The 26,993-nt window shown below is 41.6% G+C and overlaps 1 protein-coding gene across 2 annotated transcripts in view; it reads left to right on the top strand.

Annotated features, from left to right (window-relative positions):
• TDP1 (tyrosyl-DNA phosphodiesterase 1) overlaps positions 1–26,993 on the top strand; it is a 98,900-nt gene that overhangs the window by 60,299 nt on the left and 11,608 nt on the right. For both annotated transcript variants that reach the window (XM_036882338.2, XM_036882337.2), the window contains exon 14: positions 18,035–18,137. In XM_036882338.2, the coding sequence (XP_036738233.2) occupies positions 18,035–18,137 (103 nt within the window). The remainder of the gene's footprint in view (positions 1–18,034; positions 18,138–26,993) is intronic.

Genomic DNA, 26,993 nt, shown 5'->3' with positions numbered 1-26,993 from the left:
AGTTCCAAACTTTGTCATGGTTTTGTGTGGAGCCAGCTTTTCTCCCCCTTTCTCTTTTTGATAGGTTTTCCTGGCTATTGATTCTTCCATATAAATTCAATAATAAACTTGTCTTGCTCTGGGGAAATGAAATAATGGTATTTTTATTGGGATTAAAGTAAAATTACAAATAATTTAGGCCCTTGTCCTTTTTTCATGTGCATTAATAGTTTACTTTTTTTAACTGATGAGCTCTCCAGAGCAGTTTAGGATTCCAGAAAAACCGAGTCCATCATACCCGCATCATCCCTCACCCTTTCCTCTGTTAGCATCTTGCATCCTTATGGGACATTTGTGACATTGTTATTTGAGCCAATACTGATATGTCATTATTAACTAAAGTCCATAGTTGGAGGTTCACTCTTGGTGTTGTACGTTCTTCAGAGTGTAACGAAAGTAGAATGACATGTATTCACCATTATGTTACCATAAAGAATAGTTTAATTGCCCTAGAAATCCTCTGAAATCTGCTTGTTCATCCCCCACACCCAACCCCTGGCAACTACTATCTTTTTACTGTGTTTATAGTTTAGCCTTTTTCAGAGTGTCACATAGCTGGAATCATACATTGCATAACCTTTTCAGATTGCTTCCTTTCACTTAGTAATATGAATTTGTTTCCCCCATGTCTTTTATGGCTTCATAGCTCATTTCTTTTTAGTGCTGAATAAATAGTCCATTGTCTGGATGTAACACAGCTTGCTGGCCATTCACCTACTGAAGGACCTTTTGGTGACTTCCAAGTTTTGACAGCTATGAGTAAAGCCACAGGTTTTTTGTGTGGACATAAGCTTTCAGCTCCATTGGGTAAATATTAAGGAACATAATTGCTGGGTTGTACAGTGGGGGTATATTTAGTTACAAGAAACTGCCAAACTGTCTTCCAGAGTGACTGGGCATTTTGCATACCCCTAGCCAAAGTGAGATAGCTTTGCATCCTCACCAGCACTTGTCCGCATTTTGGACCTGGGCCATCCTAACAGGTGCATAGTGGTATCTCATTGCTATTTTAAGTTGCAATTTCATATTGACGAGTAATGTGGAACATCTCTTCTTATGTTTATTTGCTATCTGTATATCTTTGGTGAGATCTGTTAAGGTCCTTTGACAATTTTTTAATCAGGTTGCTCATTTTCTCAGTGAGTTTTAAGAGTTCTTTGTATATTTTTGGTAATAGCCCTTTATGAGGTATGTGTTTGGCAAAGATTCTCTCCCAGTCTGTGGCGTTTCTTTTCATTCTCTTAACAGTTTTATTTGCAGAGCAGAAGTTTTTAATGAATCCAATTTAGCAGTTTTTTTCTTGCATGGATTGTGCTTTTGGTGTTGTATCTAAAAAGTCTTTTGTCTTTTAAAATGTTATCCTTTTAAGCATGTTTCTTGTAAATCTAATCTGATCATCTCCATTTCAGTAGGTGACTGCATTTGCCATCTATGTCAGTTTATCTAATTTTCTATGGTTTTATGATCTGTTTCCATTGTTTTTCTTTGTTTCATCTCCTTTTTCTCACTTCTGTTGGATTCATCAAGTTCTCTTCATTCCATTTTCTCTGTCAAGGTAAAAAGTATAGTCAATTTCTAATCTTACCCCTAAAATTTTATTGTTTAAGAATCTAAAGTTAATCAGCTTTTCTTCTTCTGAAACAGCCAAGAAGTGTAGAATTCTAATGCCAATTAACCCCCTTCTCCCACATGTTGCTGCTCCCAAGGATTTTTGTTCCATCTTGTTTTTAGGCCTTCAAAATTAATTGTTATTTTGCAGTCAGCTCTGGTTTAGAGTTACCCAGAGGTTTACTAATTCCTTTTGCTGGCTTTTCTTTCTGCAAGCCTGTCCTTTCAAATGAATTCAGTTTTCTTTCCTGAACTATATCTCTTTTAGTTATTTCATTGATACCCTCTCACTGGTAATGAGCAATCTGATCTGTTTTTCTAAAAGCAGACTTTATTTTTGCCCTCATTTTTGAGTGACAATTTAATTGAATTTAAAATTCTAAGTTGACAGTTATTTTTTTCCCCTTTGAAGAATTTTTTCCATTGGCTTTGGATAAATCTCCATTGTTGAAATTGTTGCCCCTTTGTAGGAAACCTGTCTTCTCTGCCAGCTTTTAAGATTTTTCCCTATCTTTGGTGTTCTGTGGCTTTACTACAACAGATCTATAGGTGTGGATTTATTTTTATTTAGTCTTAGCAGGCTTTGTTGTACTTCTTCAATCTGAACATCTGATTTTTCAACAGTTCCCTAAAATTACTCATATTATCTCTTAGCATATTGACTCAGCCTTCTTAACTCCCCTTTAGCAGCTATCATCAGATGTGTTAGACCCATTCAATTCTCAGTATCTTATTTAACATCACTTTCCCTATCAGTTGCATTTACCTAATTTCTTCAAGTATCTAACGTACTTCATTATTTTTGTTTTCAGCTGTGACTAATGCATTCTTTTATTCACCAGTTGAGTTTTTTATTTCAGTGACTGTGTTTTTTACTTTGGGACCTTCTGAAATGAAGGATGTTTCATGGTTTAGAGTTTAGACTAGAATCAGGCTGCCTGACTCAGATTCTTGCTCTGCCCCTTAGAAATTGTGAAGCCATGGGCAAACTACTTAACTTCTGTTTTCTCACTGGTTAAATGAGGATGCTAATGGTACAGAAATCTGATAGTTTTTTTAAAAAGTGTTATTGAAATATAGTTGTTATATAGTACTATATTGGTTTCAGATGTACAGCATAGTAACTTGATAATTACATACATTACTAAATGCTCACCACAGTGAATGTAATTACCATGACACCAAGGATATTACACTATTATTGGTTGTAGTCTCTATGCTATACTTCCATCCCTGTGACTAATTTATATTTTGAAGTTTGTACCTCTTTATACCCTTCACCTATTTCACCCATCTCCCCAATGGTAACCAACAGACTGTTACCTGTGTTTATGAGCCTACTTGTTTGTTTTGTTTTAGATTCCACATATAAGTGAAATCACGTGGTATTTGTCTTTCTCTAATTTTTTTTCACTTAGCATAATATCCTCCAGGTCCATTCATGATGTCATAAATGGTAAGATTTCTTTCTTTCTTATGGCTGAGTGATACACCATTGTATATATATATACCACATCTTCTTTGTCCATTCATCTTTCAATGGATACTTAGGTTGCTTCCATATCTTGGTTATTGTAAATAAGATATCTGGTTGTTTAGAATGAGGATTAACAGAATTAAAATATGTAAAGGGATTAAAACAATGTCTCATGCATGTAGGCACACCCTGTTAGCTGCTATTGTCAAATTTGTTTTTTTCTTCATGATTTCTTTTGTATTTTACTCTCAAATCATTTTAAATTTATCTTTAAATTATTGTCTAATTGATCACTTATGAGGTTCTTGGGAATCGAATCCTATTTTCTGTTGACTTTTGCACACGATAGATCGGGATTACTTTATAAGTGTCTCTTTATTAAGGCTTTAGTTATAAGAATCCTGTCTAGTCTAAGTGGACCTCTGTACCTCCAGATAGATTTAATGTTTCTGTCAATCTCTTCAAGAGCCTGGGACCAATGTTTATGTTAAAATCTTGACATAGACCAGGACAGATTCCTGGCATTCCAATATTAAGAGATCAGGTAGAAGAAAATAAGTGACCAAAGATGTTGAAATTAGAAAGAAAACCAAAGTTACATATAAATCAGGGGAAAATATTAGTGGTGTGTGGCGGGCGGGGGAGATAGTGAGAGTCATATGCTGCTAAGAGGTTGCATAAGTTGAAGCCAGAGAAGTTTCCATTGGATATGGTAACATGGAGAATTTCTGTGACTTTGAATAATTTCAGTACAATACTGTGGGGAGACACCTTATTGAAATGACATAATAGATTGAAGACTAAATGAGATTCATTGTAGTGCTGTACTGGAGGTCATAGCCAGTGCAGTAAGTAAAAAAATAAAAATTAAAAGCATAAAGATTATAAAGGAAGAAGTAGAACTTACCTCTATTTGCAAATGACATGATTGTGAATTTACAAAGTCCAATGGGTTTAAATAAAATATAGTCAAAAGCACCAAATACCTAGAAATTTAATAAAATATGTGTAAACCATCTACACTGAAAACTACACATAAAACACTGCTGCAAGAATTGAGTACATTGATGAGAATATAGCATATTCATGGATTAGAAGATCCAATATTATGGTATCAGATGCTTCCAAATTGGTAGATTTCATTGGAATCCCAATCAAAATCCCTGCGGTTTGTTGTAAAAAATAAAAGATCAAGCTGATTCTAAAATGTATTTGGAAAACGCAAGGTATTTAGAATAGGCAAGACAACTTTGCAGAACAGCTGATTCCAAAATTTGCATGTGTATGCAAAGGACATAAAAGATCCAAGATGGTTTTGAACCAGAACACTTATAGTGCCTAATTTAAAGACTTGCTGTAAAATCACAGACTGTGATATTGGCATAAGAATGGATAAATTAATCAATGGGACAGAATGAAGTACAGAAATAACTAATCAAAGATTTTTGACAAAGGCACCAATGACATTCAATGGAGAAAGGACATTCTTTTCAATAAATGGTGGTCAAGCAGTTGGATATCTATGCAGAATAAACAAACCTTGGCCTATCTCAGGTCAAAAATTTAATTTCAGATGGATAATAGGCCTAAGAAAGGAAGCTAAAACTATAAAATGAAAACTCTGAAGAACAAGAATATCCTCAAGACCTTGGAGCAGGCAGAGATCTAGCTGATGGGACACAGAATGTACTTGACCATTAAAGAAAAAATTGATAGATTTTTCTGACTACAAGAATATTTTAGAAATGCAGCTCATCAAAAGACACTATTTGGGGGATGGAGAAGGAAGGCCTTTCTAAACAAGATCTCTCACACCAGAAACTTGTAAAAGAAAAAAAATTGCAATTTAGATAACTCTTCCCTCCCCCCAAAAAAGGAAAATGCAAGCAAGAAAGACCTCTGACCTATATAGATTGTCATGAACAACTTTAAGAAACTGGGAGAATACTTACAATGTGATTATAATACGTGTGAAAAGCATGGTGTGATAGGCAGAAAAATGGCTCCTCAAAGATGTCCTTTTCCTATTCCTGTGTGAGAGTATGTTACATGACATAGCAAAAGAATATTAAGGCAGCAGATGGAATTATGTTTGCTATTCAGCTGATCTTAAAAATGGGGAGATTATCTGCGAGGAGCCAACATAATCACAAAGGTACTTATCAGTGGAAGGGGGAGAAGTCAAGGGTGAAAAGGACTTGGCCAGTCTTGTTGACCTTGAAGATGAAGGAATGGAGACACAAGCTAAGGAATGCAGGTGACCTCTAAAAAATGGAAAAGGCAAGGAAATCAGTTGTTTCATAGAGCCTTCAGAAGACTACAACCCTGCCAACACCTTGATTTTGGCTCAGTATGACCCATTTCAGACTTCTGATGTCCAAGAGTATAAGATAACAAGTTTGTGTAGTTTTAAGCCTCTAAATTTGTGGCAGTTTGTTAGAGCAGCAATAGAAAACTAGTGTATATTGTATATCAGTAAAAAAAGAACATAATTTTAAAACATAATTCACAGAATTAAGAAACAAGTCCAATAAATATGGTTAGAAGTACTGAACTAGTATCAGTAGTAATGTACTAGTAATTACTAGTACCACTAGTAATCAGAAATCAAATTTAAATCTATTTTGCCTAATAGATGAGCAAAAATTCTCAATAGATGTTATCCAACCATGTTCCTCAGATCCAAGAAAGGAATCTCTTATATACTCTGGGTAATGGTCTAAATAAGAAAGATGTTTTAGAAGGAAATTTGACAGAATCCTTCAAAATTAAAGACTGTATCTTTGTGTATAATTATACACAATTTGAATCTTTTACAGTGAGAATATCTTTACATCTCACTTGTGAAACTCCCAATACATAAAAAAAAGAGCCCAAGGGCAATAAAGAAAACCTGTAACAAATGCAAAATGGAAGATGACTTACTGTGGTGCAGGGGGTGGAAGAGGGATACTGCTGCCATAGGGTTTTAGGATGGGTGACAGCGGCATTAACTAATCATTTTCCCTCATCACCCCTGCTGCTCAGTCTACATCTTCTCTCCTGTCCACCGTCAGCATTCTGTTGACTGCATCTGTCTGCAAGTGTCTGCCACCCCCACCCACGGCCGTCTGGGACATGCGGCTGAAGGCTCAGTCCGCTAGCCGTCTCGGTGCTCTGTGCAGCTGCTGCCTGGATTGTTAAGTACTAACGATGAGAGAAGTGTTTCATCAGTGGACACATGTTCCCATACAGCACGCATCCTTGGGGATTTGTACGCCTTCTGACAGAATCCTAAGTAAACTCAGTCAGCTGCTCCAACAGGTGCTCAGGCCAGGCTTGGAGATGGCAGATGGGCTACCACTGTTGCCAAGTTCTAGATTTATAAGAAGCATGTAGCAGCGCTGGCTCAGAGACCATTTCATTGCCCCTTTCTCCTTTCTTGTGTGGCTATTTCCCCAACGCTTTATCATAAACATGCAAATAAAAACCCCTCAGTGGTGAGCTCCTAGTGAAAAAAACTCACAGATTTTATCTTTGTGATCAGTATATGTAGGTGGAAGAGAGCTATCTAGTTAGATGTGAATACAAATGCCCTTAGTCATTGTAGACTATTATCTGGGAATGCATTTCTGGCCTTCTTGGCCAAAACCCCCTATCTTAGAGACAAACTAAGGCCCAAGAAGAAGAGGAGTGCCTTTGGATTTTGCCATGAGTGGGGAAACCTGGACAAAATCCTCTCTCTAGAATGGGGGTCCAGTTATCATTTTCTCAGCATTGGCCTGCCTGCCTTCTCCATGTACCTGAGGTGGCATTCCGATGCTTAACTGCGCTATCCTATAGGAACTTGTTGTTATACATTATTTTAAATTTGCTGTTAAAGGCTTGAGCTTTTTTAAGATTTCCATACTGTGGACTGAGAGCTCAAATTAACAGATCCCTGAATAACTGGCCATTGATCAGCTTTGTTGGGGGCTCAGGAAATAAACATCCCCCACTTGGTGGTTTTGTAATGTGTAGCATGCCTAAGTTGAACTACATTTTCCAAAATTCCCTTTCTTGTATGTTTCTGGTTAGGATGCACCCCAAAGGAGATTCTTGTTGGAGATTTGGAAGGTGGATGTGAAGCAGCAGCATCCCACACATCACTTTGGGCTGGCTCACCTTGTTGGCATGAGGCAGCACCTGGCCCTGTAACTGCTGCCCCCTCTCTGTCCTGTTTCTCTAACCCCTGGGCCTTGCCACGTGTGTGTGTAGCTCTGTGGCCCAGCTTACGCAGGATACCCACACCCCCATGCCAGAGGCAACACGAGCTGACATGGGTTTAGTCTGTGCTTGTGGCTTCAGCTCATTGCTTGTGCTTCCAGCTTGTTGCCTTCCCCTGCTGTGCATCCTTCCCTGCCTGTCCCGCAGACTTCAACCCCAGCATCACACAAAGACAGCAGCATTACAGAGACTGGGTTACCAGCTTCTGCAGTTACATAAGCCAGATTTCTGTAAATTCATATGTATTACATATTTTATGTATACACATACACACTGTGGTCCTGTTTCTCCGGGTGACCCATGACTGCCATACACCTCCATCCCCCCAGAAATCATTGTTTTTCAACATTCCTTTATTAGCGGCCTGGGCAGAGTTTTGGGGGACATTTTGGACATCCAGGATCCACCCTCTGGAATTCTCCAACTTACAGAATTGTTCATACCCCAAAGAATGCAAAGTTAATTAAAACCCCAGCCCTCTTTGGTAGTGAGGCAAAATTCAACACCCAGCAAGTACAGCAAAATAAACCAAAGCACTGGGGGCAGAGAGCAGCTCAGTCCAACAGGAGACAAGAAAAAATGGAATAATGAGGGCAGAAGGAATAAAATGGTGGGAATGAGCTCCAGTAGTAGCAGTAGCCACAGCAAGAGGCCAGGACAGGCAGTGGACGTGGGTCCTGAATGGGGGAGAGAAGAAGCCAGAACTCCTTTGGAGTTTGGGGAACAAAAAAGCCTGTCATAAGCAGCCCTGCGGTGTCACTGTGCTTCACAAAAGACACTTGTAGATGCCCATCCACACCCCCCCCCACACACACAGCAGTTGGTGCTTGGAAGTATGTACTCCATGTCTGGATGCCCTGGGTATCAGTGATCCACAGTGTTCAGAGGCAAAAAAATTATTAAAGATACTATTTCAAGGAATATTCATTTATCACCTAGACAGCCTACAAGTAACTTTCAGTCTCATTGTTCAGGATAGAGTTTAATGTTCCAGATGCTTAGAAGTCTGTTAGAAGCCAAAAACAAAGGAGGTTTGGAGGAAACCATCTGAAGCATTGTCCTCATGGTCTCCACTGATCTTTACCTTGGAAAAAGCTCTCAGATATTAAGATGTTGAGGAGAATATGACTAGTGAAGAAAGAGTGAGAACAAGCCTTCCAGAAAGTACCTCTGGCCTGTGGTGCTAAGATAACGCCAAGTCAAGGGAGTTATTAGGAAAATGGAGAAAATACTCACAGGAAAGACTGCTTCCACCTCAAGCTCACTGGTTGGTTTTGCAATTTATACTGTTCTTGCCCAGGAGGTCACCTCATTTTACTAACATGAGAGACCTAAAAGTAAGCTGTCCTCTTGGATTATTAAAGAAAAGTGCTTTCCTAGAGTCGTGATACCACTTTGCTGTCAGCTTTCCATTTCCTCTGCGTTTTATATTTTTGTGACACAGATGATGATATTCATGATTATGGCCCTTGAGCAACAAAGAAAGTTTTCCTGTTCTCATGTGGTCTGTTAAAGAAGGCAGGGAGGTCTGTAAATACACTCTTTTTACTTTTTTAAGTTAACTTAGTTGTTCTAGGAGCTTCCTTAGCTCTGATTCTCATAACCCTTCTGGCCTGGACAGAGATCATGCTTTTCGCCTTTCTTGAGAACGGTTTCTCTTTGACTCTCTGATTCCCATGGCAGCATTTCCAGTGCTAGGTTCAGAAGGATACCTGATGCCCCAGTGAATGAATCTTGAGCTGTTCAGTTATCCACAAAGTCAGGCTTTAAGGGTCTGAATAGCTGAGGTTTTACTCTGCTTTCTAAAAATGAAATAGAATTTGGGTGAGCCTAACTGAAAAAAAACGTCCACAGTGGGTTGACATTAATTAATTGGGTGAGCTCTCTGTGTGATTGGCTGGAGGACAGAGTCTCCAAGGACAAAGCCTCAGCGTCGTTGTCTCTGCTCAGCACCTCCCATCAGGTCAGTTCTGAGTCTTTCCTCCTGTGTGTCGTGGTTTTCAGCCATACCCACAATTCTTTGTCCATATAAAACATGATCTTGGACACACCATTTCTTTCTGGATGCAAATAGCAATCTAGTCCCTCAGAGCTGTTTTCTTTTTTTTTTTTTTTTTTTTTTTTTTGCAGATAATTATTTTTTATTGAAGGGTAGTTGACACACAGTATTACATTACATTAGTTTCAGGTGTACAACATAGTGATTCAACATTTATATACATGACAATTCTAGGTACCAGCTATCACCATACCAAGCTGTTACAATATCTTGACTATATTCATTACATCCCGGTTACTTATTTTACCATTGGAAGTGTTTACTTTTTTTTTGTTTGTTTTTTGTTTGTTTGTTTGTGAGGGCATCTCTCATATTTATTGATCAAATGGTTGTTAACAACAATAAAATTCTGTATAGGGGAGTCAATGCTCAATGCACAATCATTAATCCACCCCAAGCCTAATTTTCGTCAGTCTCCAGTCTTCTGAGGCATAACGAACAAGTTCTTACATGGAGAACAAATTCTTACATAGTGAATAAGTTCTTACATGGTGAACAGTACAAGGGCAGCCATCACAGAAACCTTCGGTTTTGCTCATGAATTATGAACTATAAACAGTCAGTTCAAATATGAATACTCATTTGATTTTTTTACTTGATTTATATGTGGATACCACATTTCTCTCTTTATTATTATTATTTTTAATAAAATGCTGAAGTGGTAGGTAGATACAAGATAAAGGTAGAAAACATAGTTTAGTGTTGTAAGAGAGCAAATGTAGATGATCAGGTGTGTGCCTGTAGACTATGTGTTAATCCAAGCTAGACAAGGGCAATAAAACATCCATGTATGCAGAAGATTTCTCTCAGAACAGGGGGGGTGAGGTTCTAAGCCTCACCTCTGTTGATCCCCAATTTCTCACCTGATGACCCCCCTGTGACTGTGCCTGTCTTAGGTTGTTCCTCCCTTGAGGAATCTTACCCGTCTCTGGCTAACCAGTCATCTTCTGGGGCCATACAGGGAAATGTAAAGTTGGTAAGTGAGAGAGAAGCCTTATTGTTTGAAATGGTTAGCTTTTTATTTCTTCGCATATTTATGCCCTGTAGCTTCTATGCCCAGCATTTGTCTTGAGGTATCTTTACCACTTGGAAGAATTATGATACTCGGTAAATTTGATATGAGGCACGAATTCTATTTAAGGGTTGTAGGAAGGAAGAAGAAAAGCTATAGAAGTAGCAGGCATAAGAAAACATGGGAAGATTGATTATTTCTTTGACATATCTTCTTGTAGAGTAACTTCAGCATGTATAGGTTTTAAGCTACTACTTAAATTGTGCACACACATTAACATAATAGGAGTATAGTTACATCACCAAAGCATACCTGTAATTACCAGCCATCTCCAGTGAAACCAAGAAAACCAGTTAGGCACCTTAGGCATTTGTGAAAACTTATCTATGATATGGTGGATATTGTCCAACTGAACTTGAACAGTCTGAGAGAAATGAGACAAATTAAAACAACCCCTTCCTGGGGAATGTTCACATCCCTTATGTTCTTTTAACAGTAAATAGTCTGTAGTTGTAAGATTTTGGAGCGCTACAATTTGCACTTCTCCTAATTCTTGGTTGAGTTCCAACAGTATAGATCCAGTCAAATTTGTTATTTTACTGTATGCACAGGCCAGCTTAGATATCTCCTTCTTCATTCCCATGGCAAGTCCAGGAACTGGTGGGATGAGTGCATCTACAGCTGTAGCAGTGCGTGGATCTTTGTTGGGGTTTTTTGATGATCATCTTCTGGCATGAGTCTTCCAGAGAGTGCTGATGTTGGAAGTTCTTTTTCATATCTTATCTTAGTTCATTTTCGGGGTAGCCCGATTAGGCTTTGATCCTCTGTATAAACACAAACAGACCCTTTGCCTACACTTTTATATGCCCTTTATACCCTTGTGTAGAACTCATTGGAGGTTACCACATAGGAACGGCCCTCTTTTTTTTTTTTTTTTCTGGTATCACTAATCTACACTTACATGACGAATATTATGTTTACTAGGCCCTCCCCTATACCAGGTCCCCCCTATAAACCCTTTTACAGTCACTGTCCATCAGCATAGCAAAATGTTGTACAATCACTACTTGCCTTCTCTGTGTTGTACAGCCCTCCCTTTTCTCCTACCCCCCCATGCATGCTAATCTTAATACCCCCCTACTTCTCCCCCCCTTATCCCTCCCTACCCACCCATCCTCCCCAGTCCCTTTCCCTTTGGTACCTGTTAGTCCATTCTTGAGTTCTGTGATTCTGCTGCTGTTTTGTTCCTTCAGTTTTTCCTTTGTTCTTATATTCCACAGATAAGTGAAATCATTTGGTATTTCTCTTTCTCCACTTGGCTTGTTTCACTGAGCATAATACCCTCCAGCTCCATCCATGTTGCTGCAAATGGTTGGATTTGCCCTTTTCTTATGGCTGAGTAGTATTCCATTGTGTATATGTACCACATCTTCTTTATCCATTCATCTATAGATGGACATTTAGGTTGTTTCCAATTCTTGGCTATTGTAAATAGTGCTGTGATAAACATAGGGGTGCACTGATCTTTCTCATACTTGATTGCTGCATTCTTAGGGTAAATTCCTAGGAGTGCAATTCCTGGGTCAAATGGTAAGTCTGTTTTGAGCATTTTGAGGAACCTCCATACTGCTTTCCACAATGGTTGAACTAACTTACATTCCCACCAGCAGTGTAGGAGGGTTCCCCTTTCTCCACAGCCCCGCCAACATTTGTTGTTGTTTGTCTTTTGGATGGCAGCCATCCTTACTGGTGTGAGGTGATACCTCATTGTAGTTTTAATTTGCATTTCTCTGATAATTAGCGATGTGCAGCATCTTTTCATGTGTCTGTTGGCCATCTGTATTTCTTTTTTGGAGAACTGTCTGTTCAGTTCCTCTGCCCATTTTTTAATTGGGTTATTTGTTTTTTGTTTGTTGAGGCGTGTGTGCTCTTTATATATTCTGGACGTCAAGCCATTATCGGATGTGTCATTTTCAAATATATTCTCCCATACTGTAGGGTTCCTTTTTGTTCTATTGATGGTGTCTTTTGCTGTACAGAAGCTTTTCATCTTAATATAGTCCCACTTATTCATTTTTGCTGTTGTTTTCCTTGCCCGGGGAGATATGTTCAAGAAGAGGTCACTCATGTTTATGTCTGAGAGGTTTTTGCCTATGTTTTCTTCCAAGAGTTTAATGGTTTCATGGCTTACATTCAGGTCTTTGATCCATTTTGAGTTTACTTTTGTATATGGGGTTAGACAATGGTCCAGTTTCATTCTCCTACATGTAGCTGTCCAGTTTTGCCAGCACCACCTGTTGAAGAGACTGTCATTTTGCCATTGTATGTCCATGGCTCCTTTATCAAATATTAATTGACCATATATGTCTGGGTTAATGTCTGGATTCTCTAGTCTGTTCCATTGGTCTGTGGCTCTGCTCTTGTGCCAGTACCAAATTGTCTTGATTACTATGGCTTTATAGTAGCGCTTGAAGTTGGGGAGTGAGATCCCCCCTACTTTATTCTTCTTTCTCAGGATTGCTTTGGCTATTCGGGGTCTTTGGTGTTTCCATATGAATTTTTGAATTATTTGTTCCAGTTCATTGAAGAATGTTGCTGGTAGTTTCATAGGGATTGCATCAAATCTGTATATTGCTTTGGGCAGGATGGCCATTTTGACGATATTAATTCTTCCTAGCCACGAGCATGGGATGAGTTTCCATCTGTTAGTGTCCCCTTTAATTTCTCTTAAGAGTGACTTGTAGTTTTCAGAGTATAAGTCTTTCACTTCATTGGTTAGGTTTGTTCCTAGGTATTTTATTTTTTTTGATGCAGTTGTGAATGGAGTTGTTTTCCTGATTTCTCTTTCTGTTGGTTCATTGTTAGTGTATAGGAAAGCCACAGATTTCTGTGTGTTGATTTTGTATCCTGCAACTTTGCTGTATTCCGATATCAGTTCTGGTAGTTTTGGGGTGGAGTCTTTAGGGTTTTTTATGTACAGTATCATGTCATCTGCAAATAGTGACAGTTTAACTTCTTCTTTACCAATCTGGATTCCTTGTATTTCTTTGTTTTGTCTGATTGCCGTGGCTAGGACCTCCAGTACTATGTTAAATAACAGTGGGGAGAGTGGGCATCCCTGTCTAGTTCCCGATCTCAGAGGAAATGCTTTCAGCTTCTCGCTGTTCAATATAATGTTGGCTGTGGGTTTTTCATAGATGGCCTTTATTATGTTGAGTTACTCGCCCTCTATTCCCACTTTGCTGATAGTTTTTATCATGAATGGATGTTGAACTTTGTCAAATGCTTTTTCAGCATCTATGGAGATGATCATGTGGTTTTTGTCTTTCTTTTTGTTGATGTGGTGGATGACGTTGATGGACTTTCGAATGTTGTACCATCCTTGCATCCCTGGGATGAATCCCACTTGGTCATGGTGTATGATCCTTTTGATGTATTTTTGAATTCGGTTTGCTAATATTTTGTTGAGTATTTTTGCATCTACATTCATCAGGGATATTGGTCTGTATTTTTCTTTTTTGGTGGGTCTTTGCCTGCTTTTGGTATTAGGGTGATGTTAGCTTCATAGAATGAGTTTGGGAGTATCCCCTCCTCCTCTATTTTTTGGAAAACTTTAAGGAGAATGGGTATTATGTCTTCCCTGTATGTCTGATAAAATTCCGAGGTAAATCCATCTGGCCCAGGGGTTTTGTTGTTTGGTAGTTTTTTGATTACCGCTTCAATTTCGTTGCCGATAATTGGTCTGTTTAGATTTTCTGTTTCTTTCTGGGTCAATCTTGGAAGGTTGTATTTTTCTAGGAAGTTGTCCGTTTCTCCTAGGTTTCCCAGCTTGTTAGCATATAGGTTTTCATAGTATTCTCTAATAATTCTTTGTATTTCTGTGGGGTCCGTCGTGATTTTTCCTTTCTCGTTTCTGATACTGTTGATTTGTGTTGACTCTCTTTTCTTCTTAATAAGTCTGGCTAGAGGCTTATCTATTTTGTTTATTTTCTCGAAGAACCAGCTCTTGGTTTCATTGATTTTTGCTATTGTTTTATTCTTCTCAATTTTATTTATTTCTTCTCTGATCTTTATTATGTCCCTCCTTCTGCTGACCTTAGGCCTCATCTGTTCTTCTTTTTCCAATTTCGATAATTGTGACATTAGACCATTCATTTGGGATTGCTCTTCCTTTTTTAAATATGCTTGGATTGCTATATACTTTCCTCTTAAGACTGCTTTTGCTGTGTCCCACAGAAGTTGGGGCTTAGTGTTGTTGTTGTCATTTGTTTCCATATATTGCTGGATCTCCATTTTGATTTGGTCATTGATCCATTGATTATTTAGGAGCATGTTGTTAAGCCTCCATGTGTTTGTGAGCCTCTTTGCTTTCTTTGTACAGTTTATTTCTAGTTTTATGCCTTTGTGGTCTGAAAAGTTGGTTGGTAGGATTTCAATCTTTTGGAATTTTCTGAGGCTCTTTTTGTGGCCTAGTATGTGGTCTATTCTGGAGAATGTTCCATGTGCACTTGAGAAGAGTGTATATCCTGTTCCTTTGGATGTAGAGTTCTATAGATGTCTATTAGGTCCATCTGCTCTACTGTGTTGTTCATTGCTTCCGTGTCCTTACTTATTTTCTGCCCGGTGGATCTATCCTTTCGGGTGAGTGGTGTGTTGAAGTCTCCTAGAATGAATACATTGCAGTCTGTTTCCCCCTTTAGTTCGGTTAGTATTTGTTTCACATATGCTGGTGCTCCTGTGTTGGGTGCATATATATTTAGAATGGTTATATCCTCTTGTTGGACTGAGCCGTTTATCATTATGTAGTGTCCTTCTTTATCTTTTGTTACTTTCTTTGTTTTGAAGTCTATTTTGTCTGATATTAGTACTGCAACCCCTGCTTTCTTCTCGCTGTTGTTTGCTTGAAATATGTTTTTCCATCCCTTGGCTTTTAGTCTGTACATGTCTTTGGGTTTGAGGTGAGTTTCTTGTAAGCAGCATATAGATGGGTCTTGCTTTTTTATCCATTCTATTACTCTATGTCTTTTGATTGGTGCATTCCGCCCATTAACATTTAGGGTGAGTATTGAAAGATATGTACTTATTGCCATTGCAGGCTTTAAATTCGTGGTTACCAAAGGTTCAAGGTTAGCCTCTTTAGTATCTTACTGCCTAACTTAGCTCGCTTACTGAGCTGTTATATACACTGTCTGGAGATTCTTTTCTTCTCTCCCTTCTTGTTCCTCCTCCTCGATTCTACATATGTTGGGTGTTTTGTGCTGTGCTCTTTCTAGGAGTGCTCCCATCTAGAGCAGTCCCTGTAAGATGTTCTGTAGAGGTGGTTTGTGGGAAGGAAATTCCCTCAGCTTTTGTTTGTCTGGGAATTGTTTAATCCCACCGTCATATTTGAATGATAGTCGTGCTGGATACAGTATCCTTGGTTCAAGGCCCTTCTGTTTCATTGTATTAAATATACCATGCCATTCTCTTCTGGCCTGTAGGGTTTCTGTCAAGAAGTCTGATGTTAGCCTAATGAGTTTTCCTTTATAGGTGACCTTTTTCTCTCTAGCTGCCTTTAAAACTCTTTCCTTGTCCTTGATCTTTGCCATTTTAATTATTATGTGTCTTGGTGTTGTCCTCCTTTGATCCTTTCTGTTGGGGTTTCTGTGTATTTCCGTGGTCTGTTCGATTATTTCCTCCCCTAGTTTGGAGAAGTTTTCAGCAATTATTTCTTCTAAGATACTTTCCATCTCTTTTCCTCTCTGCTTCTTCTGGAACCCCTATAATACGGATATTGTTCCTTTTGGATTGGTCACACAGTTCTCTTAATATTGTTTCATTCCTGGAGATTCTTTTATCTCTCTCTATGTCCGCTTCTATGCGTTCCTGTTCTCTGGTTTCAATTCCATCAATGGCCTCTTGCAACCTATCCATTCTGCTTATAAACCCTTCGAGAGTTTGTTTCATTTCTGCAATCTCCTTTCTGGCATCTGTGATCTCCCTCCGGACTTCATCCCATCTCTCTTGCATATTTCTCTGCATCTCTGTCAGCATGTTTATGATTCTTATTTTGAATTCTTTGTCAGGAAGACTGGTTAGGTCTGTCTCCTTCTCTGGTGTTGTCTCTGTGCTCTTTGTCCGCCTGTAGCTTTGCCTTTTCATGGTGATAAGAATAGTTTGCAGAGCTGGGACGAGTGACGGCTGGAAGAAATTCCCTTCTTGTTGGTTTGTGGCCCTCCTCTCCTGGGAGAACAGCGGCCTCTAGTGGCTTGTGCTGCGCAGCTGCGCGCAGACAGGGTTTGTGCTTCCTGCCCGGCTGCTATGGAGTTAATCTCCGCTGTTGCTGTGGGCGTGGCCTGGCTCGGGCAGCTACTCCAAAGTGGTGGAGTCGCGTTGGAGGGGGAGCGGCCTGGAGGCTATTTATCTCCCTAAGGGGCCTCCCTGCTCCCTGCAGCCCAGGGGTTAGGGTGCCCAGAGATCCCCGGATTCCCTACCTCTGGATTAAGTGTCCCGCCCTGCCCCTTTAAGACTTCCAAAAAGCACCCGCCAAAACAAAACAACAACCACAAAAAAAAATAATAATTATTTTAAATTTAAAAAAAAAAAAAAGGTGGCTGCTTGTTTTTCTTTATTCTCCAGCGCCATCCTCAGGCATCTACTCACTGTTCTTGCTGCCCTGTTTCCCTAGTCTTGGGGGCCCTATCCTTTTAAGACTTCCAAAAAGTGCTCGCCAAAACAAAACAGCAAAAAAAAAAAAAAAAAAAAAAAAAAATTGGTCACTCGCTTTTCTTATGTCCTCCGGCTCCTGGCCTCCGGTGCTCGCTCACTGTTCTTGCTGCCCTGTTTTCCTAGTATCCAGGGCCCTGCACTCTGGCCCGGATGGCTGGGGCTGGGTGTTCAGCAGTCCTGGGCTCCGTCTCCCTCCCGCTCTGCCTATTCTTCTCCCGCCAGGAGCTGGGGGTAGCGACGCTTGGCTCCCGCGGGACCTGGGTTTGTATCTTACCCCCTTCGCAATGCGCTGGGTTCTCTCAGGTGCGGATGTGGTCTGGATATTGTCCTGTGTCCTCTGGTCTTTATTCTAGGAAGGGTTGTCTTTGTTATATTTTCATAGATATATGTGGTTTTGGGAGAAGATTTCCACTGCTCTATTCACGCCATCTTCCGCCCATCCTCCTGTTTTCTTTATATTGAAAGCACTACCTGGCCAAAAAACAAAAGGCAGGTAAGGGAATGCAAAGCTGAAGATGCTACATGAGATTATGTTGACAGTTTTTTCTTAAATGCTACTTTTATGTACAACAAAACCAGACATCCTGGCTGCACCAGGATCATGAAATAAAGAAAAACTTAAGGAAGGATAATTATTTTAATAGCTGCCCTCAGGGGAAATCACAGATGAGGCTGAAATTCTCCCCAATTAGCAATTAGATAAATCTTGAAGATTGCAGCACAGCAGGATTTAAATTCCATTTCCAAAAATGCTTAACTCTGCCAAAAATGAATGGACGTGATTGCAGCTATCTGTGTTTTTGACCACTGCTCTTGCAGCTGTGAAAGTCTGACCCGCACTGAAATGCCTCCCTGACTCAGCCTTTCTGTGTCCTCGTCCCTGCAGTGCGAATCTGTCCAAGGCCGCCTGGGGAGCATTGGAGAAAAATGGCACCCAGCTGATGATACGCTCCTACGAACTTGGGGTCCTTTTCCTGCCGTCGGCGTTTGTAAGTTTGCACTTGAAACTGCCTGACTGGTCATATGTGAAGCGGAAGGGTTTTTATGTTCTCTCCCTTAGCCGAGATGACCTGCCCGAGGCGAGAGGTAGCGGGGCCAGGGTTCTGCCCCAGAGCCCGCTCTCCACCACTGGCCCATGCGGATGGACCTGTTCTGCGCCCACTCTTCTGGGTGTGGGGGATCGCTGTCCTCAGGGAGTGTACCTGATCAGAGATGGAAGATACAGCTTTGGGTAAAGTCAGTAATGGTATTTAAATAAATATTGTGAAACACAACATGAAGATGTATTATGAGGTAGTGACGAGTCACCAAAGGAAAGAGTCAACCAGGTGTGGGATGTGTTTAGGTCAGGGTGACTGGGGGATGCCTTTGGAACCTGGAGGTCTTGTGGGGTTGAAGGATGCCTAGGATGTAGGGTGAGGGGGAAAGGCATCCCTGTGGGGAAGTGGGGGGAGCACAAGCCAGAGGCAGGGAAGGTCACAGTGCCCTCTAGAGAGGCAGTTCAGGGGGTCACAGAGGACCTGTGCAACCAGACTCACTGGTAAGCCCCTGGGAAGACACTAGGCTAGAAGCCATGTCTCCCAGGTCCAGCACAGCCAGCCTGTCGCCAGCTTTGTAGCAGCTCTTGGTTTCTGCAGCTGAACACCAGACAGCGTGGCAGGGTTTCACGTGGCCCTGGGTCATACCAGCCATATGTCTCTGAACACGAGTCACTCCTGGCCCTGAGAGATTCCCCCTCTAAGAGGTGCACAGGCCTGAGACCTCCCATCTCACTTGCCCCTGTGCCCGCTGGTGGACTGCAGTCAGCGTTGCCCATGCAATGAGATGGCAGATGCTTTTTTCTTCCCCTTTTTTTTTGTTTTTTTGCCACTTGCTATAGTTGAGTTTGTGATAAACACCCACACAATGCAGCTCCATAGTAAACCACTTGGACTGGGCCAGAAAGTTTAGCTAAGGGGTGGTGCCGAGTCCTTGTCCGTAGGTGTGAATCGGCCCCATGAAGCATGTGGCGTGGTCTTAAGGCTGCTGGAGAACATTTCCCGCCCATCCAGCCCCCTCACTGGTTCTTTTCTCGGGCATGCTCACCTGAAGAGTTCTTCTCTCCCTTTCTCTCTCCTCGCCTATCTTTATCCATCCTTTCCTTCTCCATTTCAAAGGATTTCTCTACAAAACTACCTAGCAGGCCTCTCCTGAGGGTTGTAGCATAAGACTCCAGCATTTTCTCTTTCCTGTAGTCAAACAGCAGGACCTAATGCTGCTTACAGCTGAAGATTTCCACCTCCACGGCCCTGTAGGTGGACTGTTACCCCTTTTCCTATAGACAAGGATGTGACTGCCCTAAGGTTCTTCAAACCTCAGTCTCTTAACTGGTCCCTCCTATGATCTTTCAACTTTCTTGCAGGGAAACACTAAATTCACAATGCTAGGGTATTCAGTGTTTGGTATGAATATATGTATAGCAACTGTAGCTTTGAACTGAGGCTTATAATAACTTAAGTAATGGAATAAATTCCATGTCATTGTAGGTTGGCTTTTGTTGTGAGCATTTCCTAAATTCTAGTCATTTCTAACTGTTCTGACCTGATCCCTCATCACAAAAATGATGATAGGAAAGAAATATTGCACTTCCAGGTTCTCTAGACCCTTCTAAGCTACAGAATTTTACCTCCAATACTGTTTCTGTCTATACATTAGGGAGCACTAACAAAAAATGGGCACAATCATTTAGAATCCCCAAATTAGCTCTACACTAGACTTACTTTTATACTTTTAGAGTAAGAAGCCCCACTATAGCACATCCTAGGAAAAATGGACATTCACTTACTTACAAAGACCAACAGCAAGAATATGCAAAATGGTTTCCACCCCTCCTATGCTATGCCCACAAACCCTAGCATGAAGCCCACAAGCAGGATGGCCATGCAGTGACATAGTGACTATGTTAGAAGAGTCTTAGAAGACAGCAGCTTCTCTGTCAATCAGAGAATGTCTAAGCATGTCTAAGACCTAAGATACAGATCTCAGAACAGTGCTTTTAAAAGCAGTCTTCCTCCAGGACACTGCATAAGAACCCACAAACTGCCACTCTCTTGTCTTCAGACATTCTCCCAGCTGGTGGGTTGTAAGTGACTTGGGCAAGGTGCTGAAAGTAGGCATGTGGAGAACACACAGAAGTGTCTGACCTTGCCTTCCCAAGGAGCTCGTAGCCAAGTTATGCAAAAAGGTCGTAAAAGCCACAGAGGCACCGTGAGAGACGTCCCAGGTGCAACCTGGGTGCTGGGGCACATGAGGAAGGTACCTGGCCTGAGCCAGCAAAGCCCAGAGGGCTGAAAGTGGGTATTTGTGTTCTTTTAATTGCATTTTCCAGAAACCAGCTTGACCTTACTTAAGGGGGCAATTTGAAAAGGGAGACTGTCACAGAATCGGAAAAGAGCGGATCAGCCAAGACTCAGAAGGGCAGAGCCAGGCCAGCCCTGGGACCGCAGCAGGAGACGGCCTCTGGGCTGCTGCCCCTGGTGGGACTTCACCACAGTGGCTTCTTCACCCAGTTCACACCTGTTCTGCATTTACCGTGACCATGGCATGCCTCCCTCCCCCGAGCCAACCCCCCAGTAGTGGTCCTGTTTTCACAGAAGGGATTGTGAGCTAGGAGGCCACCCCTAGACAGAGGTCAATACTGCCAGAAAGTTTCACCCGTAAGTGAGTCAACGTATTAATCTCAGTAATGTGGTTTCGGGGGATTTTCCAACAAAGGACACTTTGACCTTAGGCTACTATATCACAGCATCTTTGTCACTTGCTGTTAATGTGAAGCTTCTGGATAGTAGACCTTTGCTTGACCTTCACAGAATTAACATTTATGGTTTTAACTCTGAGGGCAACACAAAGGTCAATGCCATGAGATAATTTATCATTTTGCTGAGGTTATATGAGCACAGAATGAAACATTTAGCTTGTGAAGGAGAAACTTTGCAGCAGAGCAACTCAGTGTTTCCCACCTGAGGAGGAAGGAGGGGGGGTCTTGGTTCCTGTGAAGCTTGCGGGTAAGTTAAGGGAACAGACAGAGGTTATTACAGCATTTGAAGACAGCTCTGGGACGAAGTGCTCGGGACATAAAGTCTCTGAGAAGAAGGGAGCGTGTGATCCAACTCGGGGAATCAGGTAGGGCTGCTTGAAGGAGGTGACATTGACCTGAGTCTTGAAAGATGAGTGTGGGCTTAGCCCAGCATCAGGGAAGGTGAGGCTTCCAGCAGAGGCACTAGTGAGTGTTATATTTGAGAAGCAGTCCACAGTTTCACGTGCCTGGGAAGGGGCTGGGGGGCGGGGTGTCCCAGGCCTTGAGGTTGGAATCCTGTTCCAAAAGATACTGAGAAGCAGGACACTCTGAGGCTGGACCTTGTCCCATGTGGATAGTAGAAAGCCATCCATTTCTTAAGAGGGGTTAGTGGTGTCCTCAGCCAATTTTCAGAGAATTTGAATCTTAAAATATATCTCCAGTTATGATTATAATTTAATATACATATTTAATTAATTTAATATATATATTTAAATAAATTAATATTTAATGTATAACTGTAATATATATAGTTCAAAAGGTACCTGAGGATTAGGACCTTGCAGATATCCCCAAATCGCCATCTTAATCACTTAAATCATACTATTATATAAATCTGATCATTGATCACTATTTACCGTTCACCCACTGTGCTGGCTCAGAGTGTAGAAAGCCATCTCTGACTCCTTCACCTCCATGTCTGTTTATTTTAATTTGGTGCTTCATACTACTTAATATCTCCTTAATGCTGCTTGATAATGTGAGGCTTCTGGCCATCCCTGCTGCCACTGCATTTAGGGCATGTTAACTCCTGCTACAATACCTCCCACCTGCTTCCCTGGGCCTCCTCTGAGCCGCTCTCCACCCTGCTGCCAGAATATCTTTGTAGACTACAAGTCGGTCCTGCTGCCCCCCTGCTACAAGTCCTGTAAGACTCCTTTGCTCAGCCGACATTTCCCTTGGTGCCCTGACTCCTGACAATTCAGGCTTGACGTCTTCCCTGGCAACCCTGTATTTTCCTCAGAATTGTGATGCTATGAGCCAGGCGCACCTGTGTTAGCGCTCTCCCAAGAAACAAAACCAATAGGGTATGTAGATACATATAGAAAGAGATTTATTGTGAGGAATTGGCTCACATGATTTGGGGGGCTAAGAAGTCCCAGGCTCTGCCATCTGCAAGCTGAAGACCCAGGAAAGCTGATGGTGTAGTTCCAGTCCAAGTCTGAACCAGGAGCCAGTACTTTCAGTCCATCTGAGTTGAGCAGAAGACCTTTGTCCCAGCCAATAGGCAGAAAGAGCCCAGTCACCTTCGTCTTTTGGGTCTACTCAGGCCCTCAATGGATTGGGTGATGCCCACCCATACTGGAGAGAGCAATCTGCCATCATCAGTCCACCAACTCAAAGCCAGTCTCATCTGGGAACACCCTCAGAGACATACCCAGAGTAATGTATAATTGTTACTGGGGTATCCCATGGCCCAGTAAAGATGCCACATAAAATTAACTATCACACCATCATGCTAGCCAGCCTTAACTATATTAGGAAAGACACCCCTCCTCCCCCAAGCCCACCTGCCCACCTCGCTTAGCTGTCTCCACTCCAGGTGGCTCTCCTCTGCATCCCACATCTTTCTAGAACCTGGCCTTATCACATATTCCCTGCATTGTAATTGTTAGCTTGTATCTCCTTGACTACACTGTGAGCTGCCTTCTCCCAGGGCCTGGTGCCTGGGAAGATCTTAGTAAAAGTCTTCGTTGATGTTGCTTCTTCTGTTAGTTTCCTGGAGGACACACTGCCCTTGTGTGAGGAAAAACAAATGTGCAAACAGTAGCTGTGGAGACTGGTTTATAGCCCAGTGGGTGTTGCATGGAGTAAGTGCTTAAATATGTCTAGCAAATCTTGTCATCGGCTATTTGCAATATGGAATAGCTCACCTTAAAGCATACACACACACACACACACACACACACTCTCTCTCTCTCTCTCTCTCTCTCAGAAGTCTGTCAGTTCTTACAAATACCGACCTTATATATTCACTTAATAGATGTCTTCAGAATTTCTGTATCGGTTAATATTAAAAATGGTTCCTGACAAGAGCATGGTTTGTTATAAGGCCTGGTGTTTCTTTAAGATCCCTCTTCAGTACTAGCAAGACATGCCTTTTAATGCTTTTAGTTACATGTTTGCCAAATAGGTTCACTTAATATCCAGTTTTATAGTCATTCTTCTGACTGGACATCATCCAAAATCCAGTTTCTCAAGATCAGCGCACTTTTGCGCTTCTTAGGCAGAACCCATGTCACAAACCCCCACATTTCTGAGCTATCAGCAGCCGGAGTTGCCACTTGCATCCTTCACCATAGGCCAGCCTGATTATTATGTTCTGGAATGCTGACTTGAGGCCAGTGGTGCAGATAGTCAGGTTTTGTGCCCAGAACAGCACAGTCTCAAACACCACAAGGCGGTCACCTACAAGGAGCCCTGCAGCTCGCTCTCCCTGCAGTGATAGGCACCTGTCACTCAGGAGCCAGGGTCATGTGAAACGGCATTCCACATGGCCTAAAAACTGCTGTCGATGGAGAGCTGGCATTTCCCATTCATACTAAAGATGCCATTTGAAACTTTTGGGATTGATCTGGAAGCTGAGAAGTCCCTGGTCACCATACATTGATTTATTCCCATTTTTTCTGCTTCCTTTCAATGAATAAATCAGTAAACACATCATTTCAAGACAATCTAAGTTGCTTTTAGAGTTTTCTCTTTGATAAGGGGCACTTTCAAGATCTTTGGAGATTAATGTCAGGGGTACATTTGTGTACTCAGCACTTAGCTATTGTTGCCGCATAGTAGGTACTTAATAAGTGTTTGTTAATTTAAATCAAGGACTTTATTCTTTTGAGGTCTAATTTCAGTTTATCAAGTGTAATTTTTATTGGGTTGTGCCTGTAATTTAGGTATATTTAACTTTTAGGTTAAACTAATCCATTTAGGTTCAGAAAATCTCAACATAGGAAAGAGCTGATGATTCCAAAGGTGAGCACTGGCATTCCAAACCCTGAGGTTTCTGTGAATATATCAGGAAAATGCAGAATGGCTGGTCCTCTTTTCTGTGATCAGAATCAAAAGTACTTCAAATCCCTAAGACCTGTCAGCCTTCAAATCTCTACCCTCTCTTTTCTCTGTTCTGGTTAAACTATCTTATTGTCTTCTTGTCACCAAAAATGGTGTACACTGCAAGTATGCCTCCTGTTGTAACCAGCCCTGGCTGGGGGAACTAATGACATTTGCAGTAGCCCCATCTTACCCTCCCCATACCACTTCTGACCCCTGCCTCGGGCCCAGCCCCTTGGGCGGCCGTTCTCAGGGCTTCCCAGCAGGCCACAGCTGCACAGCACTGACTCAAGCAGTGTTTCCTCCTGACCTCGTGTCCTCCCACTCGGCTATAAAGCCACATCCTCCCATTCTCCTTCCTCACACCCAACGCATCCAGTTGCCACATCCTGACCCCTCTGTCTGGCTAGAATTTTTCTGTTACTGAAGGTCTTTGTCTTCTCCCTCCACTCTTTCTGAAGCTGTGTCTCTGCCCACCCACCAGGGTCCATATTCCCCTGCCATTAACCTTCAGCAGCTCCTCTTGGCCCAGGAGATGATGTCCAGAGGCCTTTAAACGCGACATCATGGCACACCATGGACTTGAACCTCGTGTGTGCTCCCCACCCCACCCCAGGCTCCAGTCACCTGCAGGGGTTGGTTAGCGCGTGTGGAGTTGGCTATGGCAGCAACTGCCACTTACTAGTTGTGTGATCCCTCGCTACCGTTCTTTGCCTCAGTTAGAAACTCTGAAATAACCTGGAGAGAGACAGAATATAGAAGAGCACTTTGGAGAGACTCCAGGGACCAAGGAGCTCTCCTGGAGCACACATGAGGATTTAGGGACCTTGGGTCTAGAGTAGCCAAAATGACAAGAGAATGGAACCAGGACCCTGCATAGAAGCTGTTCGACTTCAGGCCTGTGACTTCACTTCTGTAGGCTTCCCTTTTCTCAGCTGTGTAATGCGGACAGTGCAGTAACTAACTCACAGGATCGTTGGAGAATTGAGAGTTATTACCAGTAAAGTGTTTACAACAATGCCTGGAACTTAGCAAGTACTAAGCACAGGTTGCAATTAATATTAGCAGGAGAGCAACTGCATGTAAACCAAGCAGTTAGTTCAACAGAAGGTTGAAAACCGAACTCCAAGTGAATTAACATCTTGACATCACACTCATGGTTACTTTTTCTGCTTCTGAAGTGTGCTCTACCACGCTCACACAACCAGTCAGCCCTTTGCCAGTCAGAAGACCATCCTTTTGGCCCTTGTAAGTACACCCGTAAGCTTTTCCTAAGCCCTTAGCTGGAGCTACTTGCAGTTGTTGATCACGTATTGTCTTACAGGAAGGATACGACAGCCACCTTCCTGTAATTAATTTCCTTGTCAGTAAGTGCATCTTTGACTAAGCATCTTTGACTAACCCCCTTCTAGGAGGTTCCGTTGCCATTGCTGTTTTACCCAGGAACATTTGATACCTGGTATAGCATTTTACTGCATGAGGATGCTACTCAGTTAGATGCAACTAAAAAGTAAATTACATCTCTAACTGAAATGTGAGCATGTTTCTTGTTCTCCATGATTGAGCTAAGCTGCTAAACCTAATCTATCATAGTGATAAAGAGTTCTTTTACTCCCAAAGCTGATGAAGGAAAAAGCTAGTAATTTTTCATATGTGATACATGTCCACCCTCTCACCTGGTGTTTTATAAATGTATTGTCTTAACTGCCTTTTGAGTGTCTGTGCCTGGGAGGGTGCCTTCCTCTGTTTTGTGAAATGCCAAGTGATACCACTGTGATACATAAATAATGATAATTAAAAGACAGCCTCAAATTATTTGACATCCAGATTGAAGGGAAAAGTGGCACTTGTTTTTTCTTATAATAGCATAGAATTTGGATCAGAAATGCCTTTCAAGAAAAAAAAAACATACTTCTTCCTGTCAAACATGGATGGCTCAAAGCTTCTTACCAGTGAAGTCAGACACTGCAGTATGGAGCTCTGAAACATGCGGTGCTGCAGATCCGGGTCCAGGCTATAAAGACTCTTGATCCTTCGCCATAAAGCATTTGAAAAATAACAGAAATAGGCCAGGAGCTAAGGAAGAGGGAAGTCATTTTTACCTGCAAAACTACAGAAAGGGATTTAATACTCATCAAGTGGGTATTATCTCCCAACCTCTGGCCTCTTTCCTTCTAAAAATGTCAAGAACCAAGATTTCCAGAATTTGGCTCATCTTGACTTCTCTTACCTTAGTATTGCCTCTGAAGTTTTCAAGGAATACTTCCTTTGTCATGGCTCCTGGTGGGTGAAGGTAAAGCTGTTTGTTCACTTAGTAGAGGAACACAGGACCAAGAATCAGACAGGCAGAGTTCAGTTTCTGGCCTTGCCACAGAATAGCTGTGTGGCTTTGGGCAACTATTCAACCTCCAAATTTATCTCCTCCCCTGTAAAATAGGAATAATTATGTCACAAAGAAGAGCCTGAATATGTTATACAAATTTATATTCACACGCCAGTCCTTGTTCTAAGTGACTTATCTTTGCCATAGACATTGAATAGATGAGGAAACTCAGGCCCAGAAAGGTTATGTAGCTTACCTAGAGTCACTCAGCAAATGATATACAAAGTGGGAGATTATTAGGATTATCCTGACATCCTGCATATGTCAGAAGATGTGAGGAGGGCCCCCTGGTGCTGG

Source organism: Manis pentadactyla, chromosome 11 (genome assembly GCF_030020395.1).
Source record: "Manis pentadactyla isolate mManPen7 chromosome 11, mManPen7.hap1, whole genome shotgun sequence".
NCBI lineage: Eukaryota > Metazoa > Chordata > Mammalia > Pholidota > Manidae > Manis > Manis pentadactyla.
The sequence above is the reverse complement of the archived record's forward strand: the minus strand, read 5'-3'. Positions and strand labels throughout refer to the sequence as shown.